Source organism: Leuciscus leuciscus (assembly GCF_965113295.1).
Source record: "Leuciscus leuciscus genome assembly, chromosome: 15".
NCBI classification, from domain to species: Eukaryota; Metazoa; Chordata; class Actinopteri; order Cypriniformes; family Leuciscidae; genus Leuciscus; species Leuciscus leuciscus.
Window position 1 is genome coordinate 24,741,057 of NC_138739.1, and position 20,562 is coordinate 24,761,618.

A 20,562-nucleotide genomic window follows, 5' to 3' on the forward strand; every position below is an offset into this window, starting at 1 on the left:
GTCCAAAAGCTACAGCGTGTCCATTTTAGTGAATTAGTTAAACAAACTGAGGTATATTTTATGTTTTGGACCAACAGGCGAGGTCAGAGTTTCCTCCCTGTAGGCACACATTTTAGACTCTGGACACTAAGACCCTACGCATAATCCTCCAGTAGACCCACCTACTCGGGTGAATATAAAGTCCAGAGAGAATAGCTCACAGGCATCATATCTCAGCACAGGAGCATCCTGAACATCTCCACACACTGAGGCAACATGGACACAAGAGCCTCCCTCTCCATTCTGCTGCTGCTTTTTGGCGTCGCCCAGGCGTCTCCTCTCATGGTAAGGTCCTTTCTAGTCTCTCCCTTAAACGGTTAACAGTCCTCAAATGAGTCGTTTTAAACATCTCTGTTTCTACCACCAGGAGCAGATGTTTGATGGTGTGTTTGTATCAGAGCCTGAACCTGTGGACATCACTACAAGGATTTTAGAAACCAACAATGGTGAAGCATCTTGTAGATAAAGCCAGCAATGGGTCACATTTCTAAAAAGTGATCGGGATTTTTGAATATATTGCATTATTTCATCAATATATTGCTCTTCAAATACAGGATCTTCTGAGCTCTTGATTGAAGGAGATATGCTGTTTCCCAAAACCAGAAATGCTCTCTACTGCCTCAACAACAACTGTTTCTGGAAGAAAAACTCTAACAACATAGTGGAGATCCCTTACATAGTGAGCAGTGAATTCTGTACGTGAAACTCCTTCATTCATTGAACATATCTATGATTCATTTAGATGCCATGTTAAACCTGTGGACCCTTTTTGCAGCCAATTCGGACAAATCAGTGATTGCGAGCGCCATGTCGGTCTTTCACGCCAAAACCTGCATCCGCTTTGTGGCCAAATCATCTCAGACCGACTACATCAGTATTGAGAACAAAGATGGGTAAGAACAATCATACTATACCAACAAGAAACATTTAACAGACCTTTAACAGATCAATATTTAACCCCTTTATTTCCTCTCTCCTCTCAGGTGCTACTCTTCTCTAGGTAGAACTGGTGGCAAACAGGTGGTCTCCCTCAAAAGGAACGGCTGTATTTACAGTGGCATCGCACAACATGAGCTCAATCATGCCCTGGGCTTTTACCACGAGCAAACCAGGAGCGATCGTGACAAGTATGTCAGAATCAACTTTAAGAACATCTCTCCTGATATGGCCTACAACTTCGAGAAACAGAACACCAACAACCAAAACACTCCATACGACTACGGCTCCATCATGCACTATGGAAGAACAGCCTTCGCCATTCAGCCCTGGCTGGAAACCATCACTCCCATTCCTGATACGACTGTGGAAATCGGACAGAGGCAGGGATTGTCCAAAATTGACGTTCTGAGGATTCAGAAGCTGTATGGATGCTGATGATGAGGCTTGCACACATAATTTGATATAGTTCATGTGTCTGTAGATGAATAATGTAATGAGATTATGTTTCTGTATTTTAATGGTGTTGGATTTCTGAAATGTGTGATTGTGTTGGGTTGGGAAAAATAAAGCTACACTGCAAGGCAAACTCATACTTTCTTTGTGATTCAATGTCAAGTTTAAGAAAGTGCTTGATGGTAGCATTAAAGGTGTCATAGTATTAAGCTTCTCCTGCAGCCTAATTAAAGCCACATGGCTTAACCTTAAGAGAACTGGAGGACTGGGCACAGTATATGATTTATACATTTCAACAAAATAAAAAATATTATTATTTTTTTGGGGCAAAATGCTATAATGTAAATTTTGGAAAGATTTTTGAGATTTAGTTCTGGTGTAATCATATGTTCACAGCTGAAAAGGGAGTTTTCCCGTTTGATACCTCAATTTTAAAGACCTTTATTGTGCCGAGACCCTCTTCTGGAGTCAGTCGCTCTTGCATCCTCTAGTAAAATAAATTCAACTTTCAAAGTTGCCAAAGATTGAGAAAGTCCCAAGCAGACATAGATCTGATCACCTGAAGCACAAAGTCAGCCAAAGATGCAGTTCTAGACATGGCGTGAAGTTTTGGTGCAAATAAGGGCTGCGTTCACAATGAACTTTGGTTCCAGAAAATTGTCGGGGAGCATTCTGTGTGAATACAAGCCAGAGCCAGAATGCTGGAAAATTCGGCACTCATACAAGACCCTAGTAATATTACTGGGATAAATCGTGGAAAATATCAGTGTGAAAACAGCCAGAGCCGATGCTGTGTCGGGTGTGTGTTGCAGTGATGATGTTAGTTGTCGTGGAACTATTTGACTGGAGGAAGAACAGTTCAAAAATTGCATATTGACAAAGATACAAGAAAATAACAATCGCTACAAACAAGAATGATATCAAGATCAGGGATCTACTTCCTATCCATGGAGGTGACAAATGAACAAGCAGCTCAATGATACCATACACGATGTTACTGTTTGCTGAGGGATAACAAAATTATAAGAGCGGGAATTTTGAACACGTACGTTACACGACAGACGGGAACGCTCTGGCATTGTAGGTGAACAAAATCACTCAATGTAAGAGCAGTTACCAGAAAACATTTCCCCCCCCAGAATCTCTACGGAAATGAGATTCAGAACTTCTTGTCTGTGATGTTAAGATCAAAATAAAATTTGAGCAATTTTTCTGCTATATTGCAAAAACTGATTATAACATCTGGACTACAAAATAAAATACACAACTTCTGTAAAATCGAATTAGAAACTTTTTTGATCAAAACTTTAAATCTCAAAGAGTTGAAATGTGACTTCTCTTTAAAGGACAAGTTCGGTATTTTACACTTAAAGCCCTGTTTACAGATCGTTTCTGATGAAATAGAACGGTTAAGATTAAATTTTGGACACATGCTGCTGTCCCGAGAATTTTAGGTTTCTTTCGCTCCCCCCCCCCCTCACCTCCAGAATGGCTGCATAGGTGCACTGGAACAATCCTTCCTAAAACGCATTAAACTTTCGTTTACAAAGACGTGAAACTCACCGAGGGGTCAGGGGTGTTCACTGATATGCTCACACAAAAATCGCTGCAAAAGATGCTTTCCAACAGGTTTTATCATAGTTTTTGTCCAATTCCATTGACTTGTATTGGATGAAAAACTACGATAAAACCTGTTGGAAAGCATCTTTTGCAGCGATTTTTGTGTGAGCATATCAGTGAACACCCCTGACCCCTCGGTGAGTTTCACGTCTTTGTAAACAAAAGTTTAATGCAAGGTGGTTTTGACACTGTTTGAAATCATTTTGCTTTTCAGTAACAAAACAATTATGTCAATTAAGAAGCGGTGTAGTGCTATGAAATACTACATTTCTCCTGGAAATATTTGAGCAATTCACAGTAACTGTCCTATTTTCCCTGTCAAATCAAAAGCTTTCAGTTTAGCTATAAGCAAATTATCTTCTAATAAATAACTATTTGTCCATCTTGCTAATATTTTTGGGGTCGTTTACTAATCTTTATAGTAAATTCAGATGTTTTCACATATAAGGATTTATTTGTAATCAACCTACAGAGCACATTTAAGGTATTGTGGACCATCCCTGTACACCACTGTCTAAGGGCACGTGGTAAAGTCCAAAAGCTACAGCGTGTCCATTTTAGTGAATTAGTTAAACAAACTGAGGTATATTTTATGTTTTGGACCAACAGGCGAGGTCAGAGTTTCCTCCCTGTAGGCACACATTTTAGACTCTGGACACTAAGACCCTACGCATAATCCTCCAGTAGACCCACCTACTCGGGTGAATATAAAGTCCAGACAGAACAGCTCACAGGCATCACATCTCAGCACAGGAGCATCCTGAACATCTCCACACACTGAGGCAACATGGACACAAGAGCCTCCCTCTCCATTCTGCTGCTGCTTTTTGGCGTCGCCCAGGCGTCTCCTCTCATGGTAAGGTCCTTTCTAGTCTCTCCCTTAAACGGTTAACTGTCCTCAAATGAGTCGTTTTAAACATCTCTGTTTCTACCACCAGGAGCAGATGTTTGATGGTGTGTTTGTATCAGAGCCTGAACCTGTGGACATCACTACAAGGATTTTAGAAACCAACAATGGTGAAGCATCTTGTAGATAAAGCCAGCAATGGGTCACATTTCTAAAAAGTGATCGGGATTTATGAATATATTGCATTATTTCATCAATATATTGCTCTTCAAATACAGGATCTTCTGAGCTCTTGATTGAAGGAGATATGCTGTTTCCCAAAACCAGAAATGCTCTCTACTGCCTCAACAACAACTGTTTCTGGAAGAAAAACTCTAACAACATAGTGGAGATTCCTTACATAGTGAGCGGTGAATTCTGTACGTGAAACTCCTTCATTCATTGAACAAATCTATGATTCATTTAGATGCCATGTTAAACCTGTGGACCCTTTTTGCAGCCAATTCGGACAAATCAGTGATTGCGAGCGCCATGTCGGTCTTTCACGCCAAAACCTGCATCCGCTTTGTGGCCAAATCATCTCAGACCGACTACATCAGTATTGAGAACAAAGATGGGTGAGAACAATCATACTATACCAACAAGAAACATTTAACAGACCTTTAACAGATCAATATTTAACCCCTTTATTTCCTCTCTCCTCTCAGGTGCTACTCTTCTCTAGGTAGAACTGGTGGCAAACAGGTGGTCTCCCTCAAAAGGAACGGCTGTATTTACAGTGGCATCGTACAACATGAGCTCAATCATGCCATGGGCTTTTACCACGAGCAAACCAGGAGCGATCGTGACAAGTATGTCAGAATCAACTTTGAGAACATCTCTCCTGTTATGGCCTACAACTTCGAGAAACAGAACACCAACAACCAAAACACTCCATACGACTACGGCTCCATCATGCACTATGGAAGAACTGCCTTCGCCATTCAGCCCTGGCTGGAAACTATCACTCCCATTCCTGATGCAACTGTGGAAATCGGACAGAGGCAGGGATTGTCCAAAATTGACGTTCTGAGGATTCAGAAGCTGTATGGATGCTGATGATGAGGCTTGCACACATAATTTAACATAGTTCATGTGTCTGTAGATGAATAATGTAATGAGATTATGTTTCTGTATTTTAATGGTGTTGGATTTCTGAAATGTGTGATTGTGTTGGGTTGGGAAAAATAAAGCTATACACTGCAAGGCAAACTCATACTTTCTTTGTGATTCAATGTCAAGTGTAAGAAAGTGCTTGATGGTAGCATTAAAGGTGTCATAGTATTAAGCTTCTCCTGCAGCCTAATTAAAGCCACCTGGTTTAAACAACTGAAAAAGTGGAGTAAGTCTTAGTTTCTTTGAATTATACTGTATATTGATTAACCTCCTTAAGTTTAACTCATTAGCTCATTATCAGGTATAATAAAGATGGAATCAGCATATGTAGTCACTAAATTACAGCCAGATATTTTAAAGGTTGTAGAGAGGCAAGACAAGACTCAAGAATGATTCAATAATGTATATATACATATATATATGTGTGTGTGTGTGTGTGTGTGTGTGTGTGTGTGTGTGTGTGTGTCATTTTTGCAATAGCAACAGCACCAAAAAGACCTCCTTTTTCATCCGTTGCTGCACAGGCAGAATGGCTGTAGGCTTCAACTCTGAGAGAGAGAGAGAGAGAGAGAGAGAGAGAGAGAGAGAGAGAGAGAGAAATTGAATAAGAAACTTTTGTTTAACATGTTCAACTGAAATATATATCTCTGATTTAACACTTATGCACTGTTGGAGTTGTAGAGAGAAAGCCAAACAGAATATTCATGTTACTGATGTCTAATTCCAAACTCCAAATTTGTAAGTATATAAGAGCAATGGTCTCCCTTCTTTCCTCAATTGTTTGTACATTTTTCTGTTAAATTCTCCCACTTCACTGAAATAGTTATCAGAGAACAATCACTGTTGTGTTAACATATATATCAGTAACAAAAGGGTGCACTGGGCATTGTGCAAAAATAATTAATAATCTACTCTGACCTGTAATGATAATCCAGACCAGAAAGGAAGACCTGCTCAGCCATTCCGGAGGACAGCCAGGGCATATATGATGGCCTATGAAAAACGTTAATATAAATATACTATTATACCACTACTGAACAGCAAGCCATTATACATGGGTCCATACACGAGTAGCGCTAGCATGCAGTAAATACAGCACATTTTGTAAGTGCAGGAGCAGGACACACAAACACATTACATGGTTCGGCATTCCTCTGGAAAAAGAACACCACAGATGAACTGCACTTCATACTTAAGTATACATTTTATAGTTAACTAATATGGTAAAACAATGAGTATTAAGCAAGTTTTACACTAATACAGTAAGCTACAGGTAAATCTTACACACATCAACATGTGTTATCTTTTTAAGTTTAATTAATGTGCTTGCTATATTTACTTATTATAGTCATTAAAACTCAACAAGGATTCATTAAATCATGGCCACGAATTAAGAACGTCGTAGTAATTAATAAAACTAGCACAAGAATTCTAAATTTATGGGAATTAATTATGAATTCATTGTTAGCAGCTCTCCCTTTGGCTATACAAACTTTGCTTTGTTTAAACGTTATAAAATAAAACTTCATTGAATATCGGTACTCACAGTCTGATTGGTGTCCATGTCGTCCATCTTAAATTTGTGTTTTTGGTTCGGTAGGTGGCGCTGTCACAAAAAAATAGGGTCCTGGAACTGGGGTCCTGAAACTGCAGCCTCCGGTTGTGCAGGAATACCCTTCTCACTTTTCTGGATGGTAGAATGAAATTGCCTAGAAGCCTATGAAGGAGTGATCCAGCTCTCAGATTTCATCAAAAATGTCTTAATTTGTGTTCCGAAGATGAACAAAAGTCTTATGGGGTTGGAACAACATGAGGGTGAGTAATTACTGACAGAATTTTCATTTTTGGCTGAACTAACCCTTTAAAACAAACTTTTATACATACGTTTATACTTACTAACATAATTACAAAACCAATTACAAATATATTTATAATGAATTACAATCAAAATAGTATCATCATAAACAAACAAAAATATGCAATAAATATACTCAGATTTTTGGCAAATGTTTTTGTTTAAAACAAACTATATTATACATACCTTTATACTTACTACTATAATTACAAAACATATTACAAATATAATTAAAATGAATAATAATCAAAATAGTATCATCTTAAATAAATGAATATACTCTGACTTTTTACAGGCTTAATAATGCTTCAGTGTGTGGTGCTGAAGCAAACAAGGGAGCGTTGCATGGCACACACATGTGCTTGGTGAGGCGCCTCTGCTTGCATTTCTGGTGCTTTCTGGTGCATTCAAGAAAACCAGTCATCATGTCAGCTTTGTCAGCTGCCCCCATCTTTATGTTTTACTCCAGCACACAGACTGGCTTCATCCTTGGTTGCCCAGTGATGTGATCAAGCTTCCCTGTGGCTGCCATACCAGTTGGGTGGACTGTGGTAAGGACATGAACATCCTTCTTGTCATGCCATTTTACTGCCAACTGTGATCCATTTTCTTGGACTTCCACCTCACCTTTTGTCATCTTACAGGTGAACTTTGGCACATCCCTTTCCTGTTTGCGCACACTGTACCAGTTGTCCACATAAAGAACATGATCCTTTCTTAGGTAAGGTGCTAGAAGTGTCATCACAACACACCTAGAAATCCCAAGTCCTTTGGGAATGTTGGATGTCACTGGTAGATCCGGAGTAAATGATCATGTCCTGCACATAACCAGTGAGCACATCACACAAAACAAAAAACTTGACCCCAAATCTGTGCCGTTTAGATGGAATGAACTGACGAAATGCCAGCCTGCCTTTCTACTTCATCAGAGACTCATCCACACACAGATCCCTGTATGGCACAAAAATGCGCCGAAAGCAGTGAATATGTTTCTGATTTTTTTCAGCGGGTCGTTGAAAACTGCTGTCGCATTGTTTGCGAAGTGAAGACAGCGGAGGAGCAGAAGGAAGTGGTCCTGTGGAATCAAAGACCAGAAAAATGGGGTCAAGAGCATTGGGGTCTGTGCTCCAGTAATCACCTCCATTAGGAGAACTAAAAATGTGTAAATTTCAAGGATATTTGTTGGAACCCATTTAACAAGTTTCCCTTTAATTTCCCTTTCTTACAAGTCAGAGGCATAGCGGTTTGTTTCCTCCACAATTTCTTCGATGACATCTTCTGTGAGGAACAATTTAAAACAATTGACCTCACTGGGGGATTCTGGTGGATTTTGCACACCACGCAGCTGGCTGTCAAAATTGCCTGGGCCAGGAGGATTAAAAAGGTTGGTTGCCTTCCATGACGATGAGTTTACCTCGTCTGCCTCATTTGACATGGGTAAAACATGGACTGGTGTTGTCTCTTCGCCTTCGATGTTGTTAAGAGCTTCAAGGTTTGGGGGAAGGTCTTCATCGCTGTCACTCTCTGCCTCTCTGTCAAAAATCTCCTCACCAGAATTAAAAAAAAATGTCCACAATTTCCTCATTTGTCAATTGTCATGTACATTTTCTGTCATTTTCTCTGAAGAAGTTAAAAACTGGGGAATTTTATTAAAGTTGTGTCTCAAATTAGAACAAAGGCGAGTGTGAGGTAACGTCAGCTCTACATGACTTGTCAGCGGGAAAAAAAGACTTGCAATGCATGACAGTCAAAATCTTTTAAAAAATGTTATACCAAATATTTACAAACTTGTTAACTACATCGTTAAATATATGAAAGCAAACTCCTAATGTGGTTTTAATACTTGAAAAAAAAAGGATCATGTTAGTTGATGATCGGTAAGTTATCATGGGCTATGGGCGTCGCCATTATTTGTTTACAACACTGATAGAGTCGGACTCTGAGCCTGCTGAATTTACAACATGCAAGATCATCCATGTCTCTCAAAATACTGTATATGACAGTAAGTGGGTGTCAAACTGGGAGCAGAACAAAGTAAGCTTTAGAGTTATCTACACAATGTTTGTTTGACTCAAATAAAATAATATTACATAATGTGTAAAAGGTTATCTTGCTGTTATAGATATTAGTGTGCAATAACACTGTATTTAGTTTTTACTAGTATTTTTGTTATTGTGTAATGTAATTTAAAGTGTATGAAACCTAAAATAAACATTACAATACACTGAACAGTTGTGATAAATCACAGATGTCTCTGGCTCAGTGCCAGTCAAAGCGCGAAAAACAGATTTGAAATTTTTATTTGGAGTTGATCACGTGACTCACTGAACGTTCTAATCACACCGGTGTGATCATACACTCCAGGGACCAGCCAAGACTAATCACACCGGTGTGATCCAAGCGTGCCACACAAGCCCTGAAAAGTGAAGCCAAACGTCATAAGCCCCGCCTCCCCGTGTTGTTCAAACAATTAAATTACACTTCAAATATCTTTTTTCCAAAGGTGTTTTTTTTCATTTGCTGTCGTTTTTATCACGCTGATGTAAGTTCAAGTGTCTGTTTCAAAAATAAGTTGTTTTTTAGTTAGTTACGTGATGCTATAAAAACGTTGGTGTAACGTCATGATTGACAGTTGTCATTGACAGGTTCTCTGAGCGAAGTAGTCACTGAAGCACCAACGGACATTTTTTTTCGGGATCATCGGAGGACTGAGGAGATTGTATTTACCTTTATTTAACAAGCCTCTTGTCGTACTGCAATCAATTTTTTAAAAAGTGCACTCAGGGAGAGTGCATTCTGCAAGAGTGAGGGCGGAGCGTTGATTTCGTGGCTTTACTTCCTGCTCACTACTGCGCAGGTCTGGTCCGAGATCGCTACTGCGCAGACTCAAGTTCCTAGATGTCAGCGCCATATCGGGACACTGGCGGCTTCAGTTCTCACCAATGGAAGAGAGCGAAGGGGCGTCGTCCATCTTTTTTTACAGTCTATGGTGTGATCGTACGTGTCAAAGGGTTAAAGAGCACATTAGTAATATGTGCCTATAGGCAGGTCCACAACGCGCGTACACTTTGTCCCGCGTTTCATCGCTAGAGAAGCGTTAAGTTTTTTCGCCATTTAAATAGCAAAGCCTCCATGGCATGAGCCCAACTGGCTTTTAAAGGGAATGGGAGATGAGACTCTGATTGGTTTATTTGCCTGTTATGCCCAAAACACACCCATTACTCATTAAGAGAATAGGGACAACCCTTTTAGACCATGCACCGGGTGCGCCGACCATTTTCCCGGCTTTAAACTAGCAAAAGTGGATTCGGACATACCCTAAGTGCACTTGCGCTTAGACTATGCACTTAGATCGTTAAAATAGGGTCCTTTATGTTAATCCTATATCTATAATGGTATAATGCATTTAAAAAGTATTAACAATGCATGATAATATTCATAACTTTCTATTCATCACAAAGTAGCCTATCATGTTTCCACACAAACAAAAATAAATAAATCAGAAATGCTCCAGAAATGCTCCAAAGGATTTTTGAAGGATCATTCAGTGTAGACAACGTCAGCGATTATAATAGGTTATATTTGCTTGGTGTTTAGATCAGTGTAGACAAATGTCAGCCGTTAAGCGACTGAATGCCAGTGGGTGGGGCCTATGGTGCGAGGTGCGATGATGTATAACTATTCGTTAATGTCTTGCTTGTGAGGCTGTCATATGCAAATTAATTTGACATCAAAATTGTCACGTAACGGATGAATATGAGACGAGGATTCAAATGCAGAGGAATTTATTGATGACATGCAGACAGGGTAACAAACTCAAAAAACACAGAGCTCCAGGAACACGCAACAAGGACAGGTAACTCGGACAACGAACCAGCACAAGACTACAAACACAAGGAGGCTAAATAGGGGAACAAACAAAGGAGGGTAACGAGACAGACAGGTGGGACAAATTAACCAATAATCAGATAACAAGATGGGAGGGGCTAGACAATAGACACGAGCACATGGCCCAAAATAACAAAACACCCATGTGCAGCACAAGACAGGACAGTCATGTGACATTACCCCCTCCCTACGGAGCGGCTACCAGACGCTCCATAAGACCAGGGCAGGACGGGGGGGACAGACCAGGGCGGGAAAAGGGGAATGGACCGTTCAGAAGGCCAGGGAGGCACACAAAGTTCGGGAGTCCAGGGCGGAGCAGACAGTCCATCGGGCGGCCAGGGCGGAGACGACAGTCCATCGGGCGGCCAGGGCGGAGACGACAGTCCATCGGGCGGCCAGGGCGGAGACGACAGTCCATCGGGCGGCCAGGGCGGAGACGACAGTCCATCGGGCGGCCAGGGCGGAGACTTTCCCTCGGGCGGCGAGGGCGGTGAAGACCCCTCGGGCGGCCACGGCGGTGAAGACCCCTCGGGCGGCCACGGCGCTGGCACCGGAACCGGCACCACCGACTCAGGCACCGGAACCGGCACCACCGACTCAGGCACCGGAACCGGCACCACCGACTCAGGCACCGGAACCGGCACCACCGACTCAGGCACCGGAACCGGCACCACCGACTCAGGCACCGGAACCGGCACCACCGACTCAGGCACCGGAACCGGCACCACCGACTCAGGCACCGGAACCGGCACCACCGACTCAGGCACCGGAACCGGCACCACCGACTCAGGCACCGGAACCGGCACCACCGACTCAGGCACCGGAACCGGCACCACCGACTCAGGCACCGGAACCGGCACCACCGACTCAGGCACCGGAACCGGCACCACCGACTCAGGCACCGGAACCGGCACCACCGACTCAGGCACCGGAACCGGCACCACCGACTCAGGCACCGGAACCGGCACCACCGACTCAGGCACCGGAACCGGCACCACCGACTCAGGCACCGGAACCGGCACCACCGACTCAGGCACCGGAACCGGCACCACCGACTCAGGCACCGGAACCGGCACCACCGACTCAGGCACCGGAACCGGCACCACCGACTCAGGCACCGGAACCGGCACCACCGACTCAGGCACCGGAACCGGCACCACCGACTCAGGCACCGGAACCGGCACCACCGACTCAGGCACCGGAACCGGCACCACAGGCTCAGGCACCGGAACCACCGGCTCAGGAACAGGCACCACCGGCTCAGGAACAGGCACCACCGGCTCAGGAACAGGCACCACCGGCTCAGGAACAGGCACCACCGGCTCAGGAACAGGCACCACCGGCTCGGGCTCAGGAACAGGCACCACCGGCTCGGGCTCAGGAACTGGCACCACCGGCTCAGGAACAGACACCACCGGCTCAGGAACAGACACCACCGGCTCAGGAACAGACACCACCGGCTCAGGAACAGACACCACAGGCTCAGGAACAGACACCACAGGCTCAGGCACCGGAACCACCGGCTCAGGAACAGACACCACCGGCTCAGGAACAGACACCACCGGCTCAGGAACAGACACCACCGGCTCAGGAACAGACACCACAGGCTCAGGAACAGACACCACAGGCTCAGGAACAGACACCACAGGCTCAGGAACAGACACCACCGGCTCAGGCTCAGGAACAGACCCAGGCTCGACTGCGGCCATCTTGTCAGGGGACACAGGCTCGGCGAACATGACGTGTACACTCTCGGCGGTGGCCATCTTGTCCGAAGACCCAGGCTTGGCAGGCGTGAGGTGAACAGGCTCGGCAGCGGCCATCTTGTCTGAAGACACAGGCTCGGCAAACGTGACGTGAACACTCTCGGCGGCGGCCATCTTGTCCGAAGACCCAGGCTCGGCAGGCGTGACGTGAACAGGCTCGGCGGCGGCCATCTTGTCTGAAGACACAGGCTCGGCAGGCATGACGTGAACAGTCTCTGGCTGGGCAGACGTGACGTGAACAGTCTCTGGCTGGGCAGACGTGACCTGAACAGTCTCTGGCTGGGCAGACGTGACCTGAACAGTCTCTGGCTGGGCAGACGTGACCTGAACAGTCTCTGGCTGGGCAGACGTGACCTGAACAGTCTCTGGCTGGGCAGACGTGACCTGAACAGTCTCTGGCTGGGCAGACGTGACCTGAACAGTCTCTGGCTGGGCAGACGTGACCTGAACAGTCTCTGGCTGGGCAGACGTGACCTGAACAGTCTCTGGCTGGGCAGACGTGACCTGAACAGTCTCTGGCTGGGCAGACGTGACCTGAACAGTCTCTGGCTGGGCAGACGTGACCTGAACAGTCTCTGGGTGGGCAGATGTGACCTGAACAGTCTCTGGCTGGGCAGACGTGACCTGAACAGTCTCTGGCTGGGCAGACGTGACCTGAACAGTCTCTGGCTGGGCAGACGTGACCTGAACAGTCTCTGGCTGGGCAGACGTGACGTGGACAGTTCTGGGAAACTCTAGGATCTTGTATAGTTTTTCGAAGTAATCCAACAGAGTCTCAGCTGCTCTGTCTATCTCAGACTGCACAGGGACCTCCGAGACTGGGACCACTGGAACTGGGATCACCGGACTCGGGATCACCGGAACTGGGACCAACGGAACTGGGACCACCGGAACAGGGACCACCGGAACAGGGACCACCGGAACTGGCATTGAGGAAGTCTTCCTTCTCCTCCTCCGTTTCAGGACCACCAGAACTGGGACCACCGGACTCGGGGCCACTGGAACTGGGACCACCAGACTCGGGACCACCGGAATTGGGACCACCGGAACTGGAACCACCGGACTCGGGACCACCGGAACAGTCACGGAGGGGTTCTTCCTTCCTCTCCTCCGTTTCGGGACCAGCGGTGAAGGCTTGCCTTTCTGCTGACCATCATCTGCCATGGTCCTCTCCTCCTCCATAGTCCTTTGAGCACATTTGGCGAAATATTCAAACAAGGAAATTGAAGATCCCTTATCCTCACCAGAAAAAATTTCACTCCGCTGAATCCACATATTTGGCTGGTTCGTTCTGTCACGTAACGGATGAATATGAGACGAGGATTCAAATGCAGAGGAATTTATTGATGACATGCAGACAGGGTAACAAACTCAAAAAACACAGAGCTCCAGGAACACGCAACAAGGACAGGTAACTCAGACAACGAACCAGCACAAGACTACAAACACAAGGAGGCTAAATAGGGGAACAAACAAAGGAGGGTAACGAGACAGACAGGTGGGACAAATTAACCAATAATCAGATAACAAGATGGGAGGGGCTAGACAATAGACACGAGCACATGGCCCAAAATAACAAAACACCCATGTGCAGCACAAGACAGGACAGGCATGTGACAAAAATAAACGTCAGACATTTGTTTAAAAATATCACGCATTGTTTATAATGAGGAGGACATTGTAAACCATGAAACTCTCAGTATGTTTTAATAGTACAAATACCTCTTATATGTGAAAAGATCAAGGCAAATTTGATTTCTTATGTCATGACCCCTTTTAAAAATCCATTTAATTCAGATTCCATTCACCGCTGTGTCTCTTCTCATGTCTCGGGCTCTCAGGTTGAAATATGTGCCTTCCACCTGTGCTTGCATGAGACAGAGGATCATAAAATGCAAAGCAGCCCAGGCTCTGTAGAGTTTACTCAAGGGTGGAATTTGATTCAGTGTTCTAAAGGGGACAAAATGATGAATGATTTCAACACGCTTGGAAATTATTGAAGCAGGGGTCATACGTATTAAACGGATTGATTCACACACTTTTTCTCCATTTCTCTCTCATGACATTTTTACACTCGATCCCACTTGATGAGGAGACCAAAACTTCTGATTCTCATCCAATCTAGCAAAAAAGATGTTCTTTAGTCATTATATTCAAATCTTCCCTTTACATAACAAGTACTTCTCATCCAGACCTGCTGATTTGGAAGCAAGATAATTTCCCCACCTAGCAAATCACTGTCGTTCTAACAAGCTGAGTGTTTAAAATATTCCTGTGCTTTTGGAGCAGTTCAGTAAAAATGTAGTGTAGGCGACTCACAATAAGACTAAAGAGACCTTTCCAAACATAATTAAAGTGCATATCTCAGTAGAAAAGTATTTACTGCTGATTCAAGGTGATAATGAGGAGCCATAATGAAGGAGTATCAGACAGAAAACTCTCAGGCGGCTTTGAGGTTCCATCCACGTGTGTGTGTGTGTGTGTGTGTGTGTTGTCCTTGGACCTCATAATGAGTTCTGAACAGATGAATGCGGTGACCTGCTAGAACTGGGTGAAACCAGTGGTGTTCACGCATGCATAAACACATTTAATATAATGAAGTCCATTTGCTCAGGTTGTTCAATAATTGTTAATAATTAAAGCATGTTGTAAGACGTAGCAAGCTTCCCATTTCAAGTCATTGTACAGTAAATGGCCAAATGTCTCTTATACTGGATACTCAACAAGAAAAAAATTTAGGACAGGACTTGATTTTAATCAGAAGAAATGGATTGGATGGTGAAACTTGGCTGTTACATACTAAAATGGAGCCAGAATAAATACCAGATCACTGTTAAGCACACCAAAACAGGAAAAGTAGCACCATGCTAAGGTAAACAATGAACATGAACAACATTTATTACATTGTATTGTAGTTTTTGCAATATGTTCCTTTGTGTTTGTAGAGTATCTTGCGGGAAGATCAGACACGTTTAGATTTAATATGGCATGTTAGATCAACAACGTGAAAAAGTGAAGAGCAAAATGCTCATAACAGCTAGCTTACTACGCTGCAAAGTGTTTCTCTACTCAAGTATGTCAACACAAATGCTTCTTGTTATGCTAGCCTGATTTCACATACTAATGTTCCAAGTATGGGTTGTATTTTTAGCATTGCCACTAGGGGCACTATAGTGTGTGTTAGTTTAAACTTTCTTCTTCTATGACCTGTTTTATCTTGTAGGACAGCTGCTGACATGGAGAAGAAACAATCTGAAGAGCATTTTGCACAGCAAATTAGCTAAAGCTAGCCTCTTAGCATGTTTATAGCTAGCTACCTGAACACAGTTTAAAGGCGTTTAAAGGTAACTTCATCTCCACCTCGTGTAGGCCTGTTGAGATTTTTTTTTTTTTATTACTGCAACATAAGAACATACAATAGATATGTACAAAGGCACTGTGCACTTTTAATATGTTAGGGTTTTAATGTGTTAAGCTCAAAGTATACTTTAGTTTTGACTCAAATACGTAGCGTATACGTACAGCCAAACGCATAATAGCCTTTTTAAGTAGGCTATATCGCATTTGATAGCATTCGTGAACACAGGCACTTGACACAAGTGCATTAAAAATTTTCATCCTTGTCCGGTTTTAGCGGTATTTCTCTCCAGAGTTATGAGCAATAGTATAAAATAGTCTTTGTGTTGCGTTTATCTCTGAAATCGCACAAGCGTTCTTCAATGTGGGCATCTATTGTTGTTGCCGTCTATAGTAGTTTGTTGTTGTTCCATTTCTTCTGTTTTTTGTAGGCTATTTGATTGTGAAATGGGTTGGGACAGTGTTGCCACTTTGTGGACAAACTAATTAGTACAAAAAGAAATGTATGTGCGAGTTTAGCCTACAGATTATGCACGATTTGAAAAAAACAGAGTTAACTTAAAATTGGTGGGAAAATAGCTAGCCGCTAACTTTGGCAGTACAAATTAATATCTTTTACTTTAGTCCTTTGTTACATCTTTGGACCCAAAAGTGACAATTTACAAAGTTTAAACTAAGCTAGCAAGCATTATTTAGTATCAAGCTGTTAGCCACAGTAAGCCCAGAATGTCACTCTCAGATTGCAGGAATACAAAGGAGTGAGTGTCCTCTGAAGACCCCTGTCTCATTTCCCACAATCAACAAAAATACGTGTAGCCTACTGTGAGATTTTTTGTGAAACATCATGGGTCAGATTTGGAGAGAGTTTTACAGTGCACCTGCTACCGATATTCAGCATTATTCTTCCTACATGTCTGTGTTAATTGTACTTTAAAAAAGAAAGTTGTTGAAGGCCTTTGCCACCAAGCAGCCAATTATCACATATTTTCATAAGAAACTGTTCAGTCAGTCAAATCTCACAGGGGAAACATTCCTATAGCTGTGATCACCAAATTGTTTTGCTATTTGAGTGTATAAAATATGGAATAAGGGACACAAGCAATTTGCTGAGATATTTTCATTTACACATTTGGTAGGAACTTTCATCCCAAGTGACTTACATTGCATTGAAGGTATTTAACAGTTCACACATTTCCTGGGAATCGAACCCATGACCTAGACGTTACTAGCACCATGTTCTGCCGTTTCTGCTACAGAATTACACTATTGTATCAGTTACATTTGCGTGATAGACGCAAATGTATGACTGATATATATCAATGACTGATATAGAATGTTTGGGAAAATTGTTTGAAAACTTCTCAAACAAGCCATTTGAACCTCTTTATACACTGTATATATATATTTACATTTGCATCATTAGATCAATTAGAATATTCGAGTTAGTTGAAACCCAATACTTAAGTTACATTTAAAAGAGTAATCTGGCAATTTCTCTCAAAAAATCCAATGACTATAAGACCACTTCTATTATTGATTGCTATCAGGATGTGAAGAGAGTTTCCACCAGTATAACAAAAAGTGTTTATGAAAAACATTGCCTACCCTATCTTTACCGGATATGTTAAGATAATTTTTTCCATAAAACTCATCCAATTTCATCATCTTGTATGAATTTCACCAACTTGAGCCAATTTAATTTAGTCAATAAATAAAATTGTGAGTTTTCACAATTTTGGTTCAGGTGCACTGTGCTGAAACTTATTGGTACAATAAAATATTATTAGCAAATAAACACCTTGTATGACGGTATATGTTGACTTAAGCTGCAGGAACACATTGAACATCCTCACGAACAAATGTGACAATCTCCCCACTAAGCTGTCAAAATAAGGAGCACTTGCTCCACAAAAACATAAATGCAGACATCCAGGTGACAGCAGGAAACATACTACACCTCCAGTCGTAAGAAACCGTCAAAATTACTCCTGCTGAGTGGATTTATGGGACAATAAATGGCCTCCATGTCCATCATTCTGGTAAATTTCTGGAACTGGGACAGACAACATTATTAGCCATTATTACCCTACTGAGTGCTATTTCAGACCTAATAGTCCTCTCAGCATGGGTTTTACAGACTTTCATAAACGACTCGATATAGGCTTCTATGTCTGTGAAGTCAATCCCACTGATGATCAGAGATGCTGAAATAATGGAGCTGGAAATAGACCTCACGGGTTTACTGTAAATGTGATCTATAGTGGTGCAATATTTTCGTAGAGCTGCCCTAAAAAGCATTTGGACACTTTTTGGATGTAGTTCGTAGTTAATGTGATGAACTGGCTTCTCACATCCAATAAAAGTCACCTTGGGACCAGTTGGTTAAATGCAAAGTAAGTTTTGTTCATAGTGAAGTTAGTTATTGCAACTCGGCTTGATATTTTGCAATGACATTTCAATTGTGACAACCATTTTAGGGCCTTGCATATGTGATTATTGCACAGTTACGCCAATATTCGTCATTGCATGACACATCAGACAAAAACACTGAATTTTGGTGAAGACAGGCTTTAGCAACTATCACAGTTAATTCTCTCCTCAAAGCCGCGCGCTCAGCAGGAGGGAAATTGGGGAGCGCGAAACACTCTCTGTTCTCACGGTGAAATGTACTTAGAGATCCAATCTGTAGATTGCACATACACGAACACACATTTTAAAAACTTTCTTTAATAATGCGACATGGAAACATTTCAGCTGGTTTTTAAGTGTGTATTACTAAAGCCGGCATATAGTACCTTGTTTGCCATTTGTAATATCCGAGGCATTGAGACCTGGTGAGCGGATGTTGTTGGTGACCGTCGCGCAGGACTCAAACTGTGCCCTTTCATTCACAGAGGTGTGGAGGAGATTGAAAGCATTGTGTCTTTAACATGTTTTTCAGCCTTTGAGTTTATAGAGGCTCGGAATGATGAAGAAATCCAAGCTTTTGGATCCGAGTGATTGCATCATATTGTAATGAAAATGTTGCCATCCATCAGGGTTCGAAATCCTACAGGCTCGCTAAATGAATTTCTGTTATGGCTATCAGTTTAACATTTTGATGATTCATTAAGAAATGAACATGCTAAAGAAATTAACACAATTAATTATGGTTCTGGCCCATAAAATGCCATTAACATTTTAACCATTTGAGCCGACGTTCTGACGTAGAACCTGGAAGCGCTGCACTGTTTACACTACATCTACAGTGTAGGAGAATGACATGGAAGAGAAGAGATTGTTGAATAAAGTTAGTTGAGTAAAGTAGTATTCTCATCGCTTCATAACATTAAGGTTGAACTACTGTAGTTACATGGATTATTTTAACTATGTCTACTACCTTTCTGGGCCTTGAAAGTTGCATGACGTTGCTGTCAATGGAGGGACATAAAGCTCTCAGATTTCATAAAAAATATCTTCATTTGTGTTCTGAAGATGAACAAAGGTATTACGGGTTTGGAACGACATGAGGGTGAGTAATTAATAACAGATTAAATTTTTCAGATTCACCTCAGCAAGCCACGCGACACAGGACATGTTTATGTGCCATTTGAACTTTTTTTTCTGTGTAAACATGCAGCAACTCTTGACATGTATCTTTTTTCATTTTCAATTTTGTTTTCCAGTAAAAAGATCTTACCATCCTTACAACATTCAAATTTCATCAAGAAGCAAAATTGCGCAAAAACGTAAGACTTGTTTTGAGAGAATGGGTATGTTTACAAGACAACGTGCTAAAATCCTTTGCATTTTTTCACGTACAGACGTCAACGTTGTCAAAACGTTCCCCGTTCATACGGATCCTATGAGTAGTTGGCAATGTCACTTTGTAAAGAAAAACGTCACGCCTATCGACTGAGCACGTAATACGCATGCGCATGACATCACTTTTTTTACAGATTCGTTTTTCTGTAGTTTACACAGTGACGATAATGGTATCCTTTTCAAAAACGTGCTCTTTGAAACCCATTTTCAGGCCCCCAAAATGCTGTTGTCATCTAAATGAATGGCCAAAACGCATAAAAAGTTTTACGTTTTGAAAACGGTGTCGTGTAAACGGCCCCTAAATCTTGAATTTTTTCAAAGCAAGTTGACAAAATAAGCATAAATCTAACCAAATGTTGGGATTCTGTTCCATTCTAATGTGCTTCATCTGGTTTTTTTAAACGGCCCCAAAATCTACTTCTGACAGATTGATAAACTCTATTAAATAGATTGCTGTGGACTAAAGGTCATTGATCAATATATTGTCTTCTAAAGCTACTTGTTATGATGTCTATACAATTATGTAATGTAAAATTATTCTTCTTTTTTTCAGCATAATGTCAGATCAGCCAGAATTTCTGTGTACATAATCTGACTTCAATTGTTCAGTCTAGACTCCAGCCTTTCTCGATGCCGACCCCTGTGGAAAAAACTGTGTTAGGCCTTGAGTGGCGTGGATTCTGATTGCTTCCACTTGATATAACCAATTCTGATAGTGGTAAATCCCACATCATGATTGCTGCCAACACGTCACATCAGTCCTTGAACATCGCTAGTGATCTCCTGCTCCGTGAAGACATCTGCCCCTGCCTATATACGGACAACCAGAGGAACGAGGC

The 20,562-nt window shown here is 42.4% G+C and overlaps 2 protein-coding genes across 2 annotated transcripts; both read left to right on the forward strand.

Moving 5' to 3' along the window:
* Window positions 1-255: 255 nt before the first annotated feature.
* On the forward strand, window positions 256-1,653 carry LOC309475033 (hatching enzyme 1.2-like; the record flags this gene model as incomplete). Its single annotated transcript, XM_082137645.1, has 5 exons — window positions 256-324; window positions 413-485; window positions 594-734; window positions 815-932; window positions 1,023-1,653. The coding sequence occupies 5 exons, from the start codon at window positions 256-258 to the stop codon at window positions 1,411-1,413; spliced, it is 792 nt and encodes a 263-aa protein (XP_081993771.1). The 3' UTR covers window positions 1,414-1,653.
* Window positions 1,654-3,838: 2,185 nt separating this feature from the next.
* On the forward strand, window positions 3,839-4,996 carry LOC309475022 (hatching enzyme 1.2-like; the record flags this gene model as incomplete). Its single annotated transcript, XM_082137641.1, has 5 exons — window positions 3,839-3,907; window positions 3,996-4,068; window positions 4,177-4,317; window positions 4,398-4,515; window positions 4,606-4,996. The coding sequence occupies 5 exons, from the start codon at window positions 3,839-3,841 to the stop codon at window positions 4,994-4,996; spliced, it is 792 nt and encodes a 263-aa protein (XP_081993767.1).
* Window positions 4,997-20,562: the final 15,566 nt, after the last annotated feature.